The 23,772-nt window shown below is 43.0% G+C and overlaps 1 protein-coding gene across 2 annotated transcripts in view; it reads right to left on the reverse strand.

Moving 5' to 3' along the window:
• Positions 1-13,004: 13,004 nt before the first annotated feature.
• RGS7BP (regulator of G protein signaling 7 binding protein) overlaps positions 13,005-23,772 on the reverse strand; it is an 83,198-nt gene continuing 72,430 nt past the window's right edge. For both annotated transcript variants that reach the window (XM_037062873.1, XM_037062872.1), the window contains exon 6: positions 13,005-14,734. In XM_037062873.1, coding sequence (XP_036918768.1) covers positions 14,643-14,734 — 92 coding nt within the window. In that variant the 3' untranslated portion in view covers positions 13,005-14,642. The remainder of the gene's footprint in view (positions 14,735-23,772) is intronic.

Here is a 23,772-nt window from a genome sequence, read left to right on the forward strand (position 1 = left end):
ACTCCAAGTATCCAAATCACTCAAGTTATTGATGAAAATGGAAACTGTGTATTTTATTGTATGGAAAAAAACTACGTGAACTTTTTGGCCAACCCTAATCTAACTATAGTGGGCTGTGGAGGAGGCCAAAGGGGCAAGCCTGGGCAGTCAGGTATCACAAGCAGGGTTCTGAACACTTGGGGCAATATGAACGCCGACTCCACCTGCTCCCTACCTTGGAGTGGGTACTTCTCTTCTCATCCATATGGAGGATCAGTTCTGATACGGATAAGGAACAAAATGGAACACTCGGAGATATACAGTGCACTCTGTTAGGAGAGTCGGGGATTTTTAAAAAATGGAATTAGATTTGAATAAATTCTCCATTGAAAGCTATCCTGCATGCTGTAGCTAATTCTTTATTTCCTCTCTTCCCCCTCAGATACCTACTGCAGCAACTGGCTTTGTGATGGCTTTTCCTTAGGCACATTATTCCGCCTTCCTGGTGAGGTGACTGGAAGCACAGTGACCCGGAGTTGCACAGAATGAGAAGTAAGCGGACGTCGGCAGACATCGGTAGTCATGCAGGAGCTAAAAATAAAGCTCATATCTCATGAAGCCAGACTCAGAGCACGCTCCGCTTTGTTAGTGACCTACATTGTGTGATATAATGGGAACGCTCACCCTGTGAACTTGTGTGGCAATCTACTCAGGTAGAAGTTCCTTTTGCAGAGTGGGTATCTAACAGGGGAGGCCCAGGCACCATAAAACAGTAGCTCTATAATGATATTTTTTGACATCTGTATTAATTCATTGCTTTTGGGTTATTTTCACCTAATGCATATTGATGAAGACAGAGCTTAAAGAACTTAGAATATAGTTAAACCTCTAAGGCAGTCTCAGCCTCACTGTTGCTGGGAGGACAATAATTGTCGATTAAGCAGTTAAACGCTATGCGGAAAGGCAAGGGTAGAGATGTCATTGTTTTGTTGATTGAAAAGATACCCATGTGTTTGACACACCAGATGGCCAGAAAGTAATATTAATGGGGTATTCATTCAAAATAGGTATTCAGGGATGACTAAGCACTTTTCTGGGCTCTGGGGAAATATCAGTGATCAAAAACAGGCAGTAAACCCTGCCCACATGGAGCTTATAGTCTATTGTAGGGGGAGATAAGTAAAAAATATGTAAATGTGGCCATATGTTAGAATCTGATAAGCTCTCCAGAAGAAAATAAATCAAGGAAGGGAGCTGGGGAAGGCTAAGCCTCCTGTTTTAATTAGAATGATCATGTGAGCCCTCCGTGGAGGGTGACTATCAGGGATGCTATAGGTATCACCTTTTTGGGGCCAGTGCACCTCCCTCCAGTTGCCACTGATGGTCCAGAGTGAACACCATTGGCTGTGAGCGACCTGTGTGATACTATGTAACCCTGGGTCACTATGTTTTGGTCATGCGTCTTTAAGAGGCTACTCTGCACAGTACCCTTCCCTGGTGGCTGATGAATACTAGGGTAAGCAGCTGGTCTCCTTGCTTCAAGGGGGCACAATTAGGCAGTTTGGTTCATACTCCAGACCCTCTCTCTCTTATACCTGATGGCCTAGATTTTACCTGAGATAACATCTTTGTCCCATGCCTTCCATTTTTTCCTATCCTGCTTCCTTCTCTCTCTTGCACGTTTTCCCCAAAGAGCAATCCTTAAAAATATATATTACATGCACACAAACCCTTTTCCTAGGATCTGTTCTATGAAAACTACCCTAAGACATTGGACACTAAAAGTAGTCCCAGGAAGCTGATTCTAAGGATGGGATTACTCCGCAGACAGATGGCAGAGAGGTTTCTAGCCCTGTTGGTAGGTGGAGCCCCGGGCCCTGGGATGTTGTAGCAGTGCAGTTGCTGAGACAGTGCCCTCCGGTGAATTCAGATGCTATGTCGTGTGAACAGGATGCACTGGCTCGTGGGATATGTCTGGCATGGGAGAACTAGCAATTAGGAGGGCTGTGGAACTACATGGTCTCTGATGAAAGAAAATGACAGGCCCAGGGCACTCAGTGAGCAATTTAAAGCAATATGTGAGCCCCAGTGGGCCTTTTGGGAAGAACTCAAAGAGACACTCATCTCCCGTAGCTGGAGGCAGACATATCTGAAAACCAGGCATTAGACTTACTTGTAAGAGTGGCAGAGTTTCAGAACAGGCTGAATTCTCAGTGCCAGAGATCTGGAAAGGGAACATCTGGGTGTTTTCATGTGAGTATATTGATTCCCCAGATTGTCCTGAACCCTTTGGTCCTGAAGACAGACACCTACTCTGTGGAGGATAAAGTCTCTATCATCCCTCTTTAAAGATGATGCAGATACCTCAAATGAGATGATGCCAGTCTTCCTCAAGGTCTGCCTCCATTTTCTTGTCTAGCTTCAAATCAATGACTAGGGTCAGATGTTCAGTGAGCAAGTGCTAGGCTTAGGAAGGGAGGTGATGGATTATATGCAAAGGAGCTGACTCCTGTGTACCAGCAGAAACTAGGAGAGCATGCCTAGGAGTGGGTCAGAAGGCTGCGGGATCCAGGGGTGACAGAATGTGCAAGATGCAAGTAAAGACACTTTTCCATGACACGGTGTTTAACACACTGGTAAGGGCTCTGTAGGATGGTTCTAATATATACTTGGAAACTTGGAAAAAATGATGGTAACATTAAATAAAATTGACATACTTTATTGGAAAAATTAGCAGAGTGTAGAAGGAAGGATTTGGTGGAATGGATTCACTATGAGACTGGTAAACCAACCAGCTAATTCTTTTCCTTGGGAAGATTCAGGGAACACTTTATTTTACAAGGCAATGAGGAATGCACTAATGAGGAGAACAGCAGCATCAATACAGAGCTGGGTGGTGTCCAACCTTTATAGGCCAGGGCTGATTGTGTTGAATAGATGCTGTTATTGAACTGGGCTCCTAGTAGCAATGGGGCTGATGGGATCCTGGATTTGTGAAGGCCGGCTGAGAGTCCCTAACCATTACAAGCATGGCGGGCATAGTTCCTGTAATGGGCAGAAAGATCAGAATCAGAGCAGGCAGACCTGCAGGTATCTTTGGAGATGGCTAATAATGGTGATCAAGGTATTTCTAGGGATAAGGCAAGTAGGTAGGATATTACTTAACATATAGAATTTGACGAGATCAAAAATGGATGAGCAGGAGGCTGACATGTGCTTCCCCAAAGGAAAGTGACAATCTCTTATCCAGTTTCCAGATCTGAGACAATTATCCAGACTGAGCTTGTCTACTGAAGGGAAGGTCGCGTGGGCATTAAGATGGTGGCAAGATTGCAAAGTTTATACAGCAGTGATTCTTTTAGTCCTTTCCCAAAGGGTCCTATAGCCATTTGTCTAGGTAACAAACAATGCACAGAGGAGAATAGCTAGATCTTTCAAGGGATTCATATAAAGGGTGTGAGCTGACATTGATACCCAGGGACCCAACATCTATTAGGGGAGAACAAATGGAGGTAAGGTCACAGATGGAGTCCTAACCCAGATCTTGCTCACAGTGGGTCAGCTGTGTCCATTAACCTGCCAGGTAAGCATCTCTATAGTTCCCAAACATATAGGTTTACAGGCCTGCTTAGCAGTTGGCAATACTAGCACATTGATTTCTTGATATTTAGGGGAAGAGCTACTGTAGGAAAGGTTGAGTGAAAGTTCCCATGACTTTCTGCCATCTTCACCAAGACAGTTGATGGAGAACATTATGACAAATCAAGGCTAATGAGAGATATTCATTGGTGGTGGCTCTCATCATATCCCTTATTTAATTCACCAGTTTGGCTCCTTCAAAAACTGGATGGATCATGGCGGGTGAAGTGCTCTGTCACATGCTTTCCCAAGAATGTGGTGTCTTTACTAGAACTGACTAATACAGCCTCAGGTATGTGTCATAAGACTTTCATGCAGCTCCAAAGGTCTCTACTAATTGTGCTTTACTAGACAGGAAACCACACAAGAAGTCTGAAAAGGATCAGGATTTAGAGATGCTGTGGGTCCGTGACAAGAGTTGCTAGTTATAGCTTCCCCGCAACAAATTCACTATCCTTAAGGGCCCCCAGCAGAGGTTTTACTGGGGGCAGGTGGAGAGGAATCCCTCCAAATCCAGAATGAGTTTTTATCAACCAGCAAGTGCATAGGCACTATTACAGATTATGCCAGATTGTTATGGGCTTTTATCTAGCAATGAGAACACAGAGAACAGAACTTTACGTATTCACTGTACAATATTATTATTAGCAGCTATGTACCTGGGTTCCTGCCCAACTCCATGTCCTCAGATGACCTTTTGGACCCAATATTCTCTACCACCAGGAGACCTCACATGTCTATAGCACTTTATGTTCTCACTGTATAATGTTTATTTTAATCATTGAGTGTCTGGGTACCTGGCATTTAGCATAACTCCATGTCCTTAGGAGACCTTTTGAAACTAGGCTTCTCTCTCCCTAGAAGAACTCACCATACCTCACAGCAGACTAGCCAGATCCTTTTGATTTGAGCATTCAGAGGACCTCACATTTTGTCCACTACGTTAATGATATTGTGTTCCCTGGACCTTGCTAACATGAAGTGGTGCGCATTCCACATGCCTTGGTAAGACACACAGACTGAAGAGGATGGGAAGTAAGCCTTACAGAGATTCAAAGATCTGCAACAGCTCTGGCTGGTGTGGCTCAGTGGGAGGGACATTGGTTCACTTTCCAGTTGGGGCACATGCCTGGGAGGCATGCCAGGTCCCCAGTTGGGGGTCTGCAGGAGGCAACCGATCCTTGGTTCTCTCACACACTGGTGTTTCCCTCTTTCTCCCTCCCTTCCATTCTCTCTCAAAAATAAATAAAATTTCTTTTTCTTTTCAAATAAGTCCTGATACATCAGTGAAGTATTCAGTAGTCCAATGGTCTGGGGGATGCTGGGTCATCCCTTCCAGAGGAAAAGCCAGGTACTGCCCCTGGCATCCCCTATCGCTTGGATAGCCTCTCCAGGTTTTGGAGGCAGCACATGTCACAGGTGGGGTAGAGCTCTGCTTTATTGTTGAGTCAGTGCTAGTTTTAAGTGGGTCCCAGAGCAATAAACAGGCTCTGCAGCAGCTCTAGGTCTCAGCCTAAACAGCCCTGCTACTTGCGCCTTACCTTCTGGCAGAGCCCATGTTACTAGCAGTGTCTGGGCATAAAAGGATGCAGTGGAGACTCTGGCAAAGCCCAATGAGGGAGTCATGGAGCGGACCCTTAGCATTCTGAAGCAAGGCCATGCCATCCGAAGCAGAGGGTAATATTCCATTTGAAAAGCTGCTCCTGGCAGAGATGGGGGCTCTGAATGAGTCCAACAGCATTGGCTTCTGGAATAATGCCCCCTAAAGATGTTCACACCCACATTCCTGGATTCTGTAAATATGCTATTGTACTTGGCAAAAGGAAATTCACAGATCTGATTATATCAAGAATCTAGAGGTGGGAAAATTATCCTGGAGAGAGGCAGAAAGGCCAGGGTCCAGGAAGGGTATGTGATGAGGGAAGTAGAAGTCAGAGACACAGGAAGTGAGTGAGAGAGGGACAGGGTGGTGGGGGAGAGGGAGAGACAGCCAGAGAGCTAAAGACACTGTGTTGCTGGCTGGAAGACAGAAGGTGTCATGAGTGGAGGAATGCAGGAAGCCTCTGAGGCTAGAAAAATAAAGGAAATAGATTCTCCCCCAGAGCATCCAGAAACAACACGAGCCTGCTGACGCCTTGATTTTAGGCCAGCTTCTGAAACTGATTTTTAACCTCTAGAAATGGAAGGGATCAATTTGTGTTGTTTTAAGTCACTAACAGCAGCAGCAATAAGAAACTAATGCAGACTTTTCTCACCAGGATGAATTTATTTACACCCACTGCTAAATGCCCATTTCATTGGCAACAGAGATTGATGCTGCACCCTTGATTCAACACCGTTGCTTGGGGAGAACAAGCTGCTTCTTGGAGACAAGTCGACTGTTTCCAGCCTGGCTAGGATTCACCTGCTTCCTGGATATGGGTTTGCCATTACCAGCCACCTGCAGGGCTTCAGGCAGCACCAGTATCCACAGACTCACAGAGTGTCTGATCTACAGACATGGAATCCACATTACACTAAGACCAAGGGCCCCACTTTATAGCAAGGGAGGTGCATTAGTGAAAACACAATTCTGGGATCTGCTCTTCCTACACATACTCCACCAAGCAGAGGTGCCATCCCAAGAGAATGGTGCCGTGGCCTCTTAAAGGAGCAGACACTTTGCCACATTGGGTGCTAACCTTCAGAATTCGCTATACTCCTTAAATCAGTGAATGGTTCCAGTCAATGGTTCTGAGTCACCAACACACAGACATGTGGGTTCAAAAATCAAGAAGTAAGTAGGAATGATCCCAGTGATCTACTCAGGAATTTGTGCTTAAAAAAAAAGATTTTTTTTAAAGATTTTATTTATTTATTTATCTTTAGAAGGGAAAGGAGAGAGGGAGAGAAACATCAATGTATGGTTGCCTTTGGTGTGTCCCCTGCTGGGAGTTGGCCTGCAGGGAACTGGCCTGCAACCCAGGCATGTGCCCTGACTGGAAACCGAACCTCGATCCTCTGGTTTGCAGGCCTGTGCTCAATCCACTGAGCTACACCAGCCAGGGCTAAAAAAAAGATTTTATATATTTATTTTGAGAGAGAAGGGAATGGAGGGAGAATGAGAGGGAGAGAAACATCAATGCGTGGTTGCCTCTTATGTGCCCCCAACCAGGGACCTGGCCTACAACCCAGGCATGTGTCCTGACTGGGAATCAAACCAGTAACTCTTTGGTGCACAGGCCAGCACTCAGTCCCCTGGGCCACACCAGCCAGGGCAGGGATCTGTGCTTCTTATCTGGGGGCCTAGAATCCATGTGTCCTATGTCCAACAGCAAAGGAACTAAGAGTCCCACTAAACTTGAAGCTGCCACTGCTACCTGGTCACTTTAGGTTCCTTGTGCCAAAAAAACAAAAACCAAAAAACTAGTAGACACATGAAAGTTACCAAGTGACAGAGGCTATGAGTCCTGACCATCATGAGGAGGGAGTTACACAACATAATGAAGGCACAGAAGAATACACTTGGCACTCAGATGGCCCATCGTGCTACCTCTTGGTCTGCTCATGCTCAAGTTTAACTGTAAATGGGCAAGTACAGCAGCCACAATCTACTAGAGGCATGGTAACCAGGGTCTCTGGCCACTCAGACATCGAAACTCACAAGTGCCAGTGTAGGATGAAGGGGATTGAGAATGGGCTATTAGAAAGGGATGTGATGAGTGTCAGCTACATAGTCGTGGGACCAACTGCAAAGTGGGGGCTGTGGTTTGTCCCGTATCCCTCTTTCTGTGTATGTGAATTGTGACCCCAGAATCCAGAAGCTATACATGGACGGAATAAGTTCATGTGAGAAGCTAGTGGACCAGGGCAGAGCTAGGAGTGACCTGGGGTAGGTGCTCAGGCTTGTTCGGCTGCCCTCTCAGCTGCTGTGAAGGTTGGCTGCTAATGGCCGTGTGTATTCTTTTACATCTTGCTTTCTTGCATTCAACACGACTATGGTGTAATTGTTTTATCTGGCTATATACAGCTGTAATGGAGTTCATTTCTCTTTACTGTTCTATAGTGTTCAAGTTTATCAATATAACACACTTTTCTTTTCCATTCTTCTGTTGGCAGATCTTCGAGTTGTTCACGGCGTTTGTCTATTACAAATAATGCCAGTATGGGTGTTCTTTTCACTTGTCCTTGAGTTCACACACGCATATCATTCTGTTGGGCCGCTACCTGAGAGTGAGAGTATTGGGTCACATGGTGCACATACATTCTCCAGCAGTAGTGGTAAACAGTTTCCCAAAGGGGTTTGTGTTCTGTTAGGAACTATTTCACAGCTCTGTGGGGTACAGAGACATTCTCCTGTATTACCCTCAGGAAGCTTCATTGCTTTGTTATCATTTACCTTAATCAAGGTCAATAATCAACTTGGAACGAGGCAAGAGAGAAGTTTAATTTGTTCCATATGCAAACCAATTGACCATTTGATTTTAAACCACTACTTATTTAAAAGATTTCCCTTTGTCTACTGTTCTGTGCACAGTATCATGTCATGTTTCATTTGTTGTATTTTTCTCATAAAAGAGCTTTGGTGCTAAACAAGAGATTAGACCATTATTAGGATTTTGTGATATTGATATTACCTTGATTTTACTCTGAGGAAACTGGAGCTCACAGATATTAGTTCATTTAGTGAACAGTTTCTTCTGCACAGAGGTTCACATTATTAATGCCTTCAATAAGACAGAAGTTAATTAATTTATTTGGCAGACAACAGGCTGAAGACAGGTGACCCAGGTCTGCGAAGGCACTTCTGCCATCTTCATGCAGTGTCTATTTCTGGCCCCAGGACAACTGTCTCAGCTCCACCCTTACGCTGTCATTGCAGGCTAGTTGGAGGGGAGGAAGAGCATGAAAATGCGTGCCCCTTCGTTTAGGAACGTAACCTGGAAATTGCACAATTTCACTCATATCCTATTGGCCAAAATTCAGACATATGACTACACCCACAACCCAGGGAGCCTGGGAAATGGAGTCTTTGCTTCAGGTGGCCAGTGTCTCACTGAAATTTGGGGTCTCCATTACTAAAGGAAAAAAGGTGATGGTGGGTACTGGAACTGCTGGCCATAGCCACGTACTTAGCTGCAGAATATCCACGATTCAGACAAAAGTCTGGGTAAGTCCCAGCTGTACCGCACACACCTCGACAACTAACTGGATCTCAGAGTGGGACTTCTGGAAAACTCCCTGGGATGCACTTTTGTCTGAGTTTAATTCCTAGGCGTCTCTCCACATGTGTCTATAATTTTCTTTTATTGGAACATAAAATTATTTAACTCAATGCATTTTGTTGTAGCTATCAGGAAAACCGAACTAAATTTAGAGAACAGTGTTACTGTGAGTGAAAAAGTTTCCAAAACTTGTTTTAACCCTGCCTCCACTGGCTTTACTTTTACTTCTTTCTTTCTCTCTTACCTTTTCCCCTCCTTTCCTCTCACTTCCTCCTTCCCCCTCTCTTTCCTTACGTCTTTGTCCTTCTCCCCTCCCCTCCCCATGCTCTCCTCTTCTCTCTCCTGGTCCTGGACTGGGGAGGATGAGGGGATGAGGGCAAGTGGTACAGAAAAATGTCTCTTTCACTTTTTCATTATTTTTAAAACTTTTATTAGTAGTTTTTATTACACAAGTAATACATATTCATTGTAGAAAAATTAGAAAACACAGAAAAGCAAAAAGAAAAAATAATCACCCATAATCCCACTATCCATAAATAACTACTATTAACATTTAATGTATGTCCTTCTAGCTTTCTTATGCATATATATACATACATAGATATATTTATATATAATTTTCTTTTTACAAATATTGCATCATACTATACATACTGTTTTATGACATGTGTTTTTTATTTAATATATATTGTGAACATTGCTGTTTATTCCCTGAAAAATTACACAGATACTACATGCTCATTGTGGAAAATTCAAAAATTACAGATATGCCAAAAGAAAATGTAAGTGCTCCAAATCTCACCTCCCAGAGAGAAATGATGTTAACATTTTAGCAAATGTCCTTTTAGACTCTTTAATGCACACCTGAATATGTATATTTTAAAAATGGAATAACACTATAGATTTCTTCTATAACTTTCTTTTTTCACTTAACAATATAGCTTATTCATTTCCATACATATACATATAGTGCTTATTCTTACTTGGTACATGGTATCTACTGAAAGGATATACCACATTTAACCACCCCTATACTGTAGGCTTATTTATATTTACCTTTCCTCCAAATGTTGCTGCACTAAACATCCTTTTTGCATATATTTCTTGAAAAATGAATGAATGTACCTTAGTTCCTATTTTCTGACCTTTTCGAGAAGAATCTCCCTAAAGTGGAATTACTTGGCATACATATGAAATATATTGCCAAAATGTTTTCTGGAGAGGTTGACTCGGTTTAGTCTTGTTGACTCTGTAGGAGAATATTCATCTCTACACTTCCTTTAGTCCTTGGGCACTTTAATTCTTTCTACAATTTGCCTTTCAGATACACAAAAAGGAATATATTATAATTTGCATTTTTGATTACTAGTATATTCAAATGGTTTCATATTTATTATTAGTGCATTATTTAAATTTATGGTACATTGCCAATTTGTGACCTTGTCTCAATTTTTCTGCTGGAAAGTTTGATTTTTTTTTGAGTCATAAGTGTCTTTTTTTTCTAGAAATTTATTCATTCAATAAACATATTTTTAGGGTTTGCTTTGCGTCTAGCACTGTTAGGTGTTGAAGAGATAACAGTAAACAAAGTAGAAATGGTTGCTGCCTCCTTGAGCTTCCAGTTTAATGGATAAAGGCAATTAAATAAGCAGTGATAAAAAAAGTGGGGTAAGAAGAGGATGAAATGGGAACATGTGTCTGGGTAGGGGGTTGTGGATTGTGGAAACTTCCCAAAGTCGTGGGGTTTAAACTCTTGTCATGTCCTAGAGGTCTAAACTTTTCTTTACATACAGTTCAAATTTTGTTTTTTTTTTAAAATCTGGTTTATTTTTTATCATATAGCAGTTTTGCATTTTAATTTGTCAGATCCATCCATCTCTTCCCTTGTGGTTTCTTTCTTTAGTGTCACGCTTAGAAAGGCTTTTTCGTCCACACAAAAATTGCATAAATCCTCATTAGTACTGTCTGCTCATCCTTTCATATCTTTATTGATGTGTTTTAACATTCAAATATTTACTGCACCTACAACCTATTTTGATGAAAGTTGTGAGGCACACATATAATATTTCTCCCCCAAAATGGCTCACCAGATGTCACAATATAATTTACTTAACAATCCCACATTTTCTCGCAGATTTGAAATGTCATGTTTATAGGGTACTCAATTCTTCTATGTCCTTCGGTTTATTTCTGGACTTTATATTTAATTCTAATGATTTATTTTGAACCAATAGCATTACTGCTCTATTTCATCCTGTCTATAGTCACCTGAAAGTTGAGCATTTGCTGACTTCCTAGTATGCAAAGAAATGATAGACATTGCTTAGGTATCTGTGTGGGGTGGCAAATGAGTGTGGATGGTATCCCTCATCCTTTCAACTCTGAGATTTCCAGAGCCTGAAATGCCTATGGGATCATTGTTAATCTGGTCCATTTTTTTGCTTCCTAAAATTAATTAGATCCTTTTTCTACTTGGTATTTGTTTTCCCCTCACTGTAAAGCTCAACTTCCAGTAGGTGGCAGTATTGCCAAACAGTTGAGCATCCCCACGTCGCAGGAAGCACAGGAACAAAACGACCTGGCTGGATTTCAGAGTCTCCCCAGAGCTTTCATTAGAGGAGGCGTCTGGGCTGTGCTCCTTCTGACTTCTTCTCTGTACTCTAGGACAAGGGCACAGCCAGAAGTGTGCAGTGAATCTGTTCCTAGATGTGTGCAAAGTGACACCTTGGCCTTATGGGCATTTCTGTCCAAACCTCATCCAAAAGTGCCTTTGGACCCCGCCACTGACTGATACAAAGCCTAAAAATGTAGTTTTACATAATGTGATTGTGGTGGCATTTTGGTGATTTTTCTTTTCTTTATACTTAGTGGTATTTTCCAGATCTCCTACAAAGAACATGAATTGCCTCTGTAATCTTAAAAAAAAAAGTCAACATGGGGTATTGAAAACATGGCGGTAAAGTGGATGATTGTGTGCCAGAAAAGGTTCACATCCTTTTGTTTTTCAAGTATGTGCGTACATGCAACAAACTGGGTTCAGTGCTCTCTCCTTACCCCTAGAGATCAGCTTAGTGTTATTGCTAATCTTATAGCACGTTACCGGCAGGAAGCTGAGACAGTAGAACTCTATCTCATGGAGCTACACCTGAGAAAGTCCTTTGGTTGGGAGAGGAGAGTGCGGTCAATTCCTAAGAGATGCACTGGCATATCTAGCAGCTGAATTACCTGTTGCAACCACTCGCCAGTGTAGGTTATCAGGTCTTTGAGCACTAAATTTAATTTTAGGACCTGCTACTGAAAAAAGATCTATAAATCTTGGAGTGTGTCTAAGGGAACTACAAAACTGATCAAAGGCTGGGAAACAGGCACTATGCATAAAAGATAAAGTGGCTGAATTTGTTTACCTTGCATACAGAAAGCCTAGCTAGGGAATTAGACAAATTCCCATCTCCATGAAATGCTACTGTGATCCTCCCAAGCACGGAGGTGAGACCTGAATTGATTAACAGTCTTCAGTTGTACAAAGGACAGTTGCACAGAAGCTAAGTGTTACTTTTACGCTGAGACTAAGGCTAGAGTGAACACAAATTAACTGAGCAGAAGTGATTTAGGCCAAGCATTTAGAAGACCGTGCTGAACACCAAGGTTGGACTTACCAGCTAATAACTTTGAATTAGTAGGAACCATAATGAAGCTAAGGGTTTTGTATGGTAGAAAGATGGGGGTGGGGAGAGACGGGAGTGGGAATGTACCAAACTGGGCTACTTCGGAATCTCTAAAACAGTGGACCTGAAGTTCATTTATCTCAGAAGATAAAAATAAACCACATTCAGGAAAAGATATTAAGCCTTAACCAAACTTGATTTATGAAAATCAGGATTTACGGACCAGATAAATCTGGGAATAGTTGCCTGCTCTGCAAGGGACTTTCACCTGAAGACTCTTTTAAATAGCATATTACCACAACTGTTTTTGCAAGTATTTGATTTAGAACATGATGATTTTCTCATGCAATTTTCAAGGGTACTTCTTCACATTAAGTCAGGCATAGCTATAATCATGCATCAATTACCCTTCATTGGAACACAACTCGGGGCTCTAAGAATGAGGATGAAAATACACTGGTATGATCTCAATAGAGACCTACATAGCCTTTTGAGATTTCTTCCAACTCTTTAATCCTTTCACATCACTTTCAATCAAAAGCAGCTAGCAGACAATTCCAAGGATAATTGCCACAACATTAGATATTAGGTTGAACTATATGAAATTGCTACTTCTTAGGTCAAAACAGTCAAATACCAGCACTTTCAGATAATTCAACCTAATACAATAATTATTCCAGTAACTCGTCTGCACCTGTCTTTATCTTCATTAAAGTTAAAAGCTTTAATATACTTCATTTTCAGGTCAAAATATTGATGGACATGTAATAGCCCATGCACATAAGTAGGAAGAAATTATAGGGTTGGGATTAAAGATGATTTTTGAATAAATAACTTGTAGGCATCTAGCTCACCCTTTTATTACACTAGACACTGATGCCTCTTGTCTGACTTCAGGATTTTTCAGACTACGAAAAAAGAAAAGAAGTCCAAAGGCCTGATCTGTCACCCCATGGGAAATTCTGTCTGGGAAATGGGCCAAAGGAAGAGCCTGGAGAGATCTACCAAAATTTGTACCTTGTGACTAGTTTAGAGGAGGAAGGTCACAACAAAGCTGTGAGCAGAGAAACGTGGTGCCTGGCTTCCTCCATTCCAAAATAACAGTATTGCTTCACGTGGCCTGCTTTCAAGAATCTAACTCATAAGGTAAGACACGAAGTACACGTTGGAAAAGTCACATCTGTATAGTCACCTAAAATGAGACAAGCTCAGCTGAACTAAAAAGATTTTATTAACAATGTAAAATGTTAAGTATTTGTATGATCTGAGCTAATTCCAGCATGCCCTAAAAGAGTTAACACTATGCTGATGTGCAGACTTCATGCTTCAGATTTCAGTTAGAACAAAATGTGATAATATTCAAATTTTACATTTGAGGGCAGTTGTATATGTTACTACACCATTTCCTAACTGGAGTACTTCATTCTCCAAGAAGCTGAAAAAGACACAATTGGATCAAAAGGAAATGAGTTGCCCATATGCATTGAATGAAGGTATTAGGATTATTGTGTATTTACAAAATTTAAATACTTTTCATATATGGTTTTTCTTGCATTATAAATTAAGATATTTTTTCAGTTGAAGCTCTTAGATTCTGACAGAATGGAAGACTAAATGTAAATGAAAGCAAAGAAAGCAATAGGTGAGGTGGTATGTTTGCTTATAATATTATTTCTAATGATATTGATAGACTGGATTTTTAACACAGTTTTGTAGTTTGAAACAGATTTCTATGTCAAAAGACTTCTTCCATATATGATAAATTGTTAACATAAGATCAGTGAGAGCTATAGATATACTATTATACATGAAATAAGTTTTCTCTGTATGATACATTTTTAAAAACCTTTAAATAATTTAAAAATCATAATTCTTGCATCTGTCATGGTATGGTTTGGAGCAGACATGCACAATGTTGGCTTTAAAAATCCTTTGAAAAACAGCCTACATTTTGAATCTGTTTTTTTTTTCCCTTGACAGCAGCTCCTTTCAAATGTAAAATCATTTCCAAGGACAGAGAGTGGCAGATAAAAGTAATAATGAAGCATAGAAAACATAGTCAAAACCCAATAACTGTGGTTCAGCTGTCTGGAGGTCCTTGGCTTCTGTGATTTTTTTCCAGTCTCCCCTGGGGTGGGTTTCCAGGAGGAATTGTCTAGCTGGAGACGAGACAACATAGCCCAAAGAACCTTCTCTTCCGTCTTCTCACCAGCGGGTAGGAAGTTAGATTTAGAAGGCTGCTATCATCTGTGACAGGACAAAGCACATATGAGTGAGGTACAGACATAACCTTCTTTTATAAATTAGCTTTAACCCCCTCCCCCACCCTCTGAATCAAGGTTTCTTAACCTTAATCACTCCTGACATTTTGGACCAGATAGTTCTGTGTTGTTGGGGGCTGTCCGGGCATTTGTAGGATGTTTAGCAGCAGCAGCAGCAGCCTCTGCTCACTAGATGCCAAAAGCAGCTCCCCCACCAGCTGTGGTGACCAAAAATATCCCCAGATATGGCCAAGTACTCTTCGGGGAAGGGGCAAACAGCCCACAGTTGAGAATCACTGCTTAGAATGAAATTTCAACTGTTTAGATCTCATCGTTCAGTTGGGAGAAGCATAGATTCTTAGACAGAGCCCTGGAGGAAGTTTGGCTTCTTTTATAAACTTGCCTCAGCTATTTACTAGCTCTGTGACTTTGAACATGCAAGTTAAACTCACCAAGCTCTAGTCTGTCCATCTGTAAAATAGGGTTTAATATTCCTTAGGTGAGGATTAAATGAAAAACATTTAGCTTGGGTAGATACCTTGATGCCTAGTGGAGAGGAAGCACTTAGTAAATAGAGCTATTACTAATTGTTTCCCTTTATACAGGACAATTTCCTTGCCTCCATTTACCTCCTTCATGCCTTAGGAAGAAGTTTCAATTATTCCTTGTTTAGTCTGTCCTTGGCACTATCTATAGATATTTGTAATAAGGGTAAGAGAAGATGGCCAGCTGTTGAATTCATAAAGTTTGGTTTGAAATTTTTAGCATGATGATAAGTAGAGGAATAAATAAGCCCTTAAGCCAAATCTAGTTTAATGGGCTGGGTTTCTAGGAACTAGTGCAGTCCATAGGCAGGGTGGATAGAAATATCCTGTTGAGCAGAACCAACCAGTGTGCATCCCAGAGGCTTGAGAAGGACCACAGAGACAAGTTTTGTCATTGCCAACTGGCACAGGGCTGGAGTGTGGACAGACTGGAGCTAGGGGCAACCCCTTGGCTGGTTCGTTTTGACAACTGCTGTGGACCTACGGTCTTCCAGGATGGGTAGCACCACCCTGCCAGAGCAGAGCTCAGGGGCTCTCTCCTTTCTCCACCCTAACCTGGACCAGAGGGGACGTTGGGAAAGAGCCCAGAATCAGGAGTTTGACGAAGCAATGAAAAAGGTGAAGAGTGTGCCCCACCTCAAGAACATGGTTTGTAGATGAGGATTAGTTTTTGTTGATTACTGAGCCTAGACATTCCGGAAACTGTCAAGAACAAAAACAAGTCCTGACTTTCTGGTCCTCTTACGTAAATGTGTCGTCCAAATGCCTAGGCCTTTCCTCCTCTTCTCCAAAGGTTCTCATGTGTCATACTTTGAAGTGAACTAGCATCACCCACCAAGTTAACAGTGTTCCTTGAAGCGGTATACACTACATCATACGTTTAGATGGAACTACAATAGCAAGTTGGAGCCAGGGAAGAAAAGAGGTGCCTTAGCGGAGCACATCAAATTAACCAAACACACTCCACACTTCCAGCCTCCACAGATGAAAATCCTCTCTTAAAACTCACATTCTGCCCTGGCTGGCATGGCTCGGTAGATTGAGTGCCAGCCTGTGAACCAAAGCATTGCTGGTTCGATTCCCAGTCAGGGCACATGCCTGGGTTGCAGGCCAGGTCCCCAGTAGGGGGCATGCAAAAGGCAACCATGCATTGATGTTTCTCTCCCTCTCTTTCTGCCCCCCTTCCTCTCTGTCTAAACATAAAGAAATAAAATCTTAAAAAAATACCCTCACATTCTGCTAACATGGAGGAGAAAAGAATTCTCTTCATCCTTTCCTTAGTGAAAAATAATTCACTATGCTCTGGGTGTCAACACTTTGAGAGCTAAAAATAGGGCATCTCTGTTTTATAATTAAAGTTGTCTTAGGAAGGTAGAAGAGGCTAAAGGGTGGGCAAATGGTGATGGAAGGAGACTTGACGTGGGGTGGTGAGCACACAGCACAGTATACAGATGATGTATTGTAGAATCGTATACCTGAAACCTATATAATTTTATCAACCCATGTAATCCCAATAAGTTCAATAAAAAAGTAAAAAACTCCTAAAAGTTAATAAATAAATTTGCCCCCCAAAAGTTAAGACATTAAAAACTATGTCAGATAGTATATATATGAGCCTGATTTCTCAGGCTACTATCTTAGCAATGAGTCACAGTATGCTTTGGAACAGAAAGATAACTCACTTTCTCACCATTCTATGGACTCTTACTTTTTTAACCACCAAGCGAGCAATGAACTTAACCTAACTGGATATGGCAAAGATAAAGCAGACTCTGAAGGGTAAAGAATTTTACCTTTCAGTATTTCTTTGGATACTGGCAACATTTCCTGAAACTCAAGTTCATCCAAAATTGAATGCTTCCTTGGAACAGAATTACCAAAACTATAAAGATATATATATGAAAATCTTTGTATTTTTATTTCTTTAAGGTGTGGAAAATCTATTTTTTCAAATCTATTTGGCAAGTCTATATACAAATTCAAAATCCCTGAATTTGTATATATCCTTCCTTTGCTCCAAACATTAAAGAGTTTGGGGAATGATCTAACTGGTATTTGTACATATTATAAAATGTAGTTCTGATGTGTATGGTTCACACTACAAGAGGAAATGTCTCCTACGATGCTGTATTTACAAAGAGAGTGTACATGCGGTTGCTGTGGTATGTGTTTGCTGTGGTGGTATATTTGTTCTTGTTCTCTCTTTTTATGTATTGAAAGCATGTAGGCATTGCACACAGATATCAATAGATTTGTATCAAGACTGACAGTTGTCAGAGGTGAGGGGGTTTGGGGACTGGGTGAGAAGGGTGGGGGATTAAGCAGTACAAACTGGTGGTCACAAAATGGTCACAGAGACGTAGAGTATAGCAGAGGAATATACACAATAATATTGTGATAAATATGTATTAGGCCAGGTGCTTATTTAAGGCAGTGAGGGGACCACTCCGTGAAGTACCTGATTTTCCAGCTGCTTTGCTGTACCTCTGACACCAATATAGAAATATACTGAATGTAAACTATAACTGAAAAATAAAAAAGACTGACCCTTGTGTCTGTGCACTCATTATGGTGATCAGAAACCCTTTGCTACTGAAATTCTCTTCACTCTGTCTTCTTTTCCTATATGTTCTTTACTGGTGAGTGCTGGGTGCACACCCGCGTGCATACGGAGCACCCACAAGTGAATAGGAAGTGTTAGGACTGATGAATAAGTGCTGGGGTGTCAGCAAAGGGAAGGCTCCTGTTCAGGATGACAGGTGAGGTGGGGCGTCTTTGCTGAGCACTTTGGTGGCTCCTTTGCCCAGAGCTTGTCCGATTATCACCTAGGGCAGAGGTGACAGAAAAGCTCTCAAGGTCTTGGCAGGCACTCAGGGCAGCTTTCTCCACCCCAGGAAGCCGGCACCTGCAGAAGGGCTGACATTCACGGAGCAGTAAGTATGCCTGGATGGTCTGAAGTGACTGAAGTCCAAGGAAAGATGTCTTTCCACATTGATTAAAATCCTGTCTGTCTGAAGTGATGGGTTGCCAAGAGAATGTGAGCAAAATGGACTGTTTCCCCACTCATTCTAAACTTTCTGGGCTACTTCACCTGACCTTGTTGAGACATGTTTGATTTTTATTGCAGATGTTTGAGACTTCAGCAGTAACACTGCCAGAGAGACACAAGCACAGTGCTAGGGGAATTCCGAGGGGAGTTCTCTCCCAAGTGGAGGAGAAGGAAGAAGATATTTGTGAATCCGAGGAGGTCTTGGTATTCATGGTGGGCTGCTGGGGTGAGGGGGACTTGGACATTTGGTGAAACAGGGGGTTAGGTGTTCTAGATGGAGAGAACAAGGCAGGCAAAGGCAGCCTGAATGTGGGTCCAGATCAACAGTACAGCCTGGCTGGAATGAAGGGTATATGAAAGAAGAGGTAGTACAAAACAGAACTACTAAGAATTCCCTGAATATGGCCGCACCTGCCCCTGCCTCCCCGCCTTTACAGATACCAGTTCTTTTTCCAAGGAAATGCCCCCCCCCCCCTTCCTTAAGATCAGCTTAAGCATTTTCCCCTGCATAGTCTTTTCGGATTGCTTCATGCTTCTGCATTCCTTCATGCTTCCAAATGTCCCAGCCCTTGCCACAATCTCTGCTTCTAATCCTGTCTCCGCCCCCCACCCTATAAGCAACTTTTCATACAATTCTTCATCAGTTTACCCTTTCTGCCCCAGCTCCTCATTTCCCACTCACCTCTTAACCCCCCTTAACTAGGCTTCCAGGCCCAGAATTCCAAGTCAGCTGCTTCTGCCAACATCACCAGTGATCATCTTGTTGCCAAATCCTGCAGACACTTTCAGTTCTTACTTAGCTGAGCTACCCTGCAACTTCCTTTATGTATTTCATAAGGCACTCCAGGTTTCCTTCTCAGTCCCTTTCGTAAACTGCTCCTTTCTCCTAAGACCTTCAGTTTTGGTCTTCCAGGACTCTTTGCTATGCACATTCTCCTCGGGGGGCCTTAACCATTCTTAGGGCTTCAGTTACCATTGTGCTGATGATGTTTAAATCTGTATTCCCAGTGCCCCCAGTGTACTGGTCTCAACTCACAGAAGACCTGTACATCCACTCTTAACCACGGGGCTCCGGAATTGTTCTTGGAGCCCCCATGTCCAAAACTTCAATTGTCTTCTGTCTCTGCTGCTCCTCTTCTGTTCCCTCTAATTTTGTGAATGACTCTATCACTCACTGTGCTTTCCAAGTCTGAACTTGGGTTTCACCCTTGGTTCTGCCCATCTAATTGGTTGCATCCCTCTTCTCCTTGATAAATCCCTCCAATGGCTTTGGGATAAAGTCCAAACCTTTTAGCATGGCTCACAAGGACCTTAATGATATAGGCCCACCCACCTCCCAAGGCTCTTTTCTAACCATGTTCCCAGCACAGGAAGTGATCCTAGTTCATCAGAATGCCCCACCCTTTCATCTCCCCAAATGCCTTCACATATCCAGGATCTCCTGCCTAGATTGTATTTTTTCCATCTTTTTCTTTGGCTAACTCTGACTCATCCTAAGAGATCTCAGCTCAGATACTTTCCAAAAAGAAATTCTCAATATCTCCACTTCCCCCAAATCTGGCTACGTGAGAATACAATATGCACTCACAGCAATCGGTGTCTATGTCATAGTTGTATTATAAGCACTAGTGTCCTTGTCTTTCCAATTGTGTGTGTGTCGGTTATTTCCAGAATTCACATGCTCTACCCTGAAGACTCCATCACGATTTCTGTGACAGGAGGCATACATCATTAGAAAAAAACTTCTCAGGTGTTTCCTCATTCAATCTGTTCTGTGTTCTGGATAGCATCTAAGGGGAGAGACATCCCCATCACCCAACACAGCACTGGACACCTCACAGGTGCTCATCACACGTTGGATGATGTGGGGATATTGGATACTAGGGTGAGAAGCTTGTTCCCCCCTCAGTAGACAATGAGCAGGCATTTAACGTTGAGTTGGAGCTCAGCGTAATCAGGGTAATGCATTAAGAGCCTCACGTGTGATCAGTGCTGTGTGACCAGACCTGCATCAGACCACAGGAGAGAAGGATTACATATGTCAAGATGAATCCTGGACAAAAGGTTGCAGAGATTACTAAGGATATGGGTCTAACAGTAAAACTGCCCTGAGCAATATTCAGGCACTGACTTGAAGCACAAAGTTTTTATATGAGGCCCCAGGGAAAAGACCTACAAGGTCATCTCCAGGCTTGTAGGTAGCGTAGTATCCTAGTATTCTCAGCCAGATATCAAACTCTTCTGCCTGATAGAGTTAGGCTGGTTCTGGATATGGAGGTTCAGATGGGAGTGGATCGGGGCTGTGAGTCTGGGAAACTGCTCCTAGACCCAGTTTAGACTGGAGTAGGGCTGTCCACAGAAGGGGACCCATTCTGGAACACATCAAATTCCCGACTGATCCATTTCTGACTTACTGTAATGCTTGGTAGCAACAACAAAATTCTAGGCAAGAGTGAATGTACCAACACACGCAGAGCATTCATTAAGTCAGAATTTGAGAAAAGGTGAAACTGTCTTTCAGGCTTAATTTATTTCTACCAACTTGTTTTGTCTGATTACAACATGCACTCAGAAGACACTCGTCCTTCACTTTCCAATCTCCTTTCAGCCTTTGTCAGTAACCTTGTGGGCTCCCCACAGGTGTTTCCATTTGTAATCCGTGTGACACAGCCAGACTATCATAATTAATGAAGCTCCCGACAGCACTGTCACTGACCCTGAATGTAGAACAGAGGAGTCGCTGAAGCAGTGAGAGAACAGTGGGCTGGGAGCCAGGAGGTCTGGACACTGTCTGGAGGAACGAGGGTGGCTCACTGTTTTTTTAATGCACCTCCTTGCCTCCGCTTTTTAACTAGAACGGTGGGAAAGGAAGGCCCTGTCTAAAATGAAGGCCTCGGCCACTAATCATCAGAATTCCTGCTCTTGCCCACTTTCCTTTATTTGCCACTGAAATCAATTTAAAGTCACCTGTTAAGTCAAGTTTTGGTTGTGGTAGGAAGGGGAGGAGATCTGATTAAATCTCCAAAGGCGGAGACCGCCGCTGGGCAGTTCCTGACCAGAGGGCGGGGTGGAGCCCTGAGAACCGAGGGCCGAGGTTTGGGGAGAGGCCCCCCAGCGCCTGCCCCGCAGAATTTTCACGTGGCCAATGTCTGAATAAGGAAAAATGGGACAAGAAGCAGCATCTTTTCCCTTCTTTCTCTCTGCTTCACACACACACACATAAATGAAATAAGGAGAGAAAGAAAATAAAAAGACAGAAAGAAAACATGTCTTTCTGTAATGGTTTCATCCAGTTAGCATTGTTTTCACCACGAGGCCCTACGGAGAAGAACTGGAATACGCTTTTCTGCATGGCACCCCAGACCATCTCCAGCACGTGTTAACTTAGACCTGTGTCGTACACGAACCACCCGGACAGAATTCCAGGAAGGTCCGGGGGAAGTCCCTGCGGTTGAGCTCAGCACAAGCGGCCAGGGAGGGGAATCTCGCCCATTTGTTCATTGACGTGGCACCATGTGCATTTGCTAAAAAATGTCCCCAGCTCCAGAGACCTGCTCTCCTACCCTCTGGCCTTCTTAGACCCTTGTCCAGACACACCCCTCTTCTTCACCGGTCAGCTCACGGTGACACGATGGCGTGCGTGCCCACCGCACACGTAGAGAACCGAGATGCATCTTCACATGATAAGGGTTCCTATTTCTCCCACAAATGAAGAAACCTGACTTATCCACAAGACTTCGCCTCAATTTCTCTTTATTATTATTTTAAAATCCTACTGCGTCGCTGCCTCCTAAAGAAGTCCTTGCCTCTTGTAGCTTTTGCCTTTTACTTCCCCAAACAGATTCAGGGTTCATGTCCTGGGTATCATTTAATTACTATTATTATATTTAAAATCAGCCCTGGCTGGCGTGGCTCAGCAGACTGAGTGCCCAACTGCAAAGGAAAGGGTCACGGGTTCAATTCCTAGTGAGGGCACATGTCTGGGTTGCGGGCCAGGTCCCCAGTGGGGGGCGCACAAGAGGCAACTATGCATTGATGTTTCCCTCCCTCTCTGTCTCCCTCCTTCCCCTCTCTAAAAATAAATAAAATCTTAAAAAATAAAATAAAATTATTTTTGTTTATAAAAACAATATAAAGTTACAAAATATATTTTACTTTTTATGATTATAAACAATGTCCTAAGTAAAATGAAATTTTTCCCCCATTAATGCACGGTTTAAAAACTGTGGAGGAATTTTCCCTGAAAGTAGAGGGGCTCGTGGGATGGGCTGGTTTAGAAGAGGGGCTCCGTGGCACACAGGGAAGTCCGACTGGGGCACCCTGGGCGGTCACCCTCCTGGGCAGCCGAACATGACGTACAGGCAGAGGCCCAGGTGCTGTTGATGGCGGTAGGCTTGCCAAACACATTAGGAAGCAGAGGACAGCTGCAGACACGAACCCCAGATCCAGAGTCTTGGGGTCCATGCTCTAAATGGCAGGACACCACATATACAGGCAGTGGCAGCAGGAATTGTTCTTTCCCATGATGGTTTGGCGTCTTCCTGAGTTGAGCTGGGTGGGCCAGCCAGTAGATAATAGCAACAATCATAATTGCAGCAACAATAAAGCATTTGTTGAATGTTTGCTCTCTGTAAGGTTGCTGATATATGACATGCATTCCATCATTCAAGCCTCATAAGCACTCTCTTTGAGTTACCTGATACACCGCCTCGCCTGCCTCTTATTTTCTGACACCACATCCATCCCAACTGGCTCAAGCCACACTACTCCTCGGCCTCTTTGCCTGGTGTTCTCATTTCCACCTCTCCACCTTCTGCCACGCTGCTCCCTGAGCCAACAGGCACTGCATCTTCGATGCCAAATCCTCTCCCTCCCAGCTCAGAGGCAGGCCGTACCCGGTGCGCCCTCCCACCCAGGCTTTGCTCAGTGAAAACACAGGAGTTTTTTTCTTACCTTTAAAAATCCTTTCCCTGCCCTCTAGTTACCACTCCCTGAAGCAGATGCTACACTCAAGGCTGTTCTGGCCACGAATGCTTAGTGAGAGTGGTTATTACTGTCCTTTGTACACGGCTCCCCCCACTGGGGACCAGACCCTGGGGCTGCCGAGTTGGGTGCAGATTTAACACTGTTTACGGCCGGTCTTGCTCTACTATCCCCCAGGCATTGCTCTGGGTACTGGAGAGACGATAATTAATAGAAGGATAATTAATAAAAGCTTACGGCCATCTCTCGCAGCCTTTCTCTTTCCGTGTTAGAGTGCATTCTCCTGCACTCTCCTGTGATTTATAATAAATATATATTTGCTCTTTCTCCTAAAACCCTCAGAACTGCCTAATTGCTGAGAGCTATAAAGGCATCTCGTATGTTATGAGGTGACTTTTGGAAAGCACCTAAGAATGGGGGCTGGTTGGAACCTTGCCTCCCAACCCA

Source organism: Sturnira hondurensis, unplaced genomic scaffold (assembly GCF_014824575.4).
Source record: "Sturnira hondurensis isolate 20B ecotype Veracruz unplaced genomic scaffold, ASM1482457v3 Scaffold0014384, whole genome shotgun sequence".
NCBI classification, from domain to species: Eukaryota; Metazoa; Chordata; class Mammalia; order Chiroptera; family Phyllostomidae; genus Sturnira; species Sturnira hondurensis.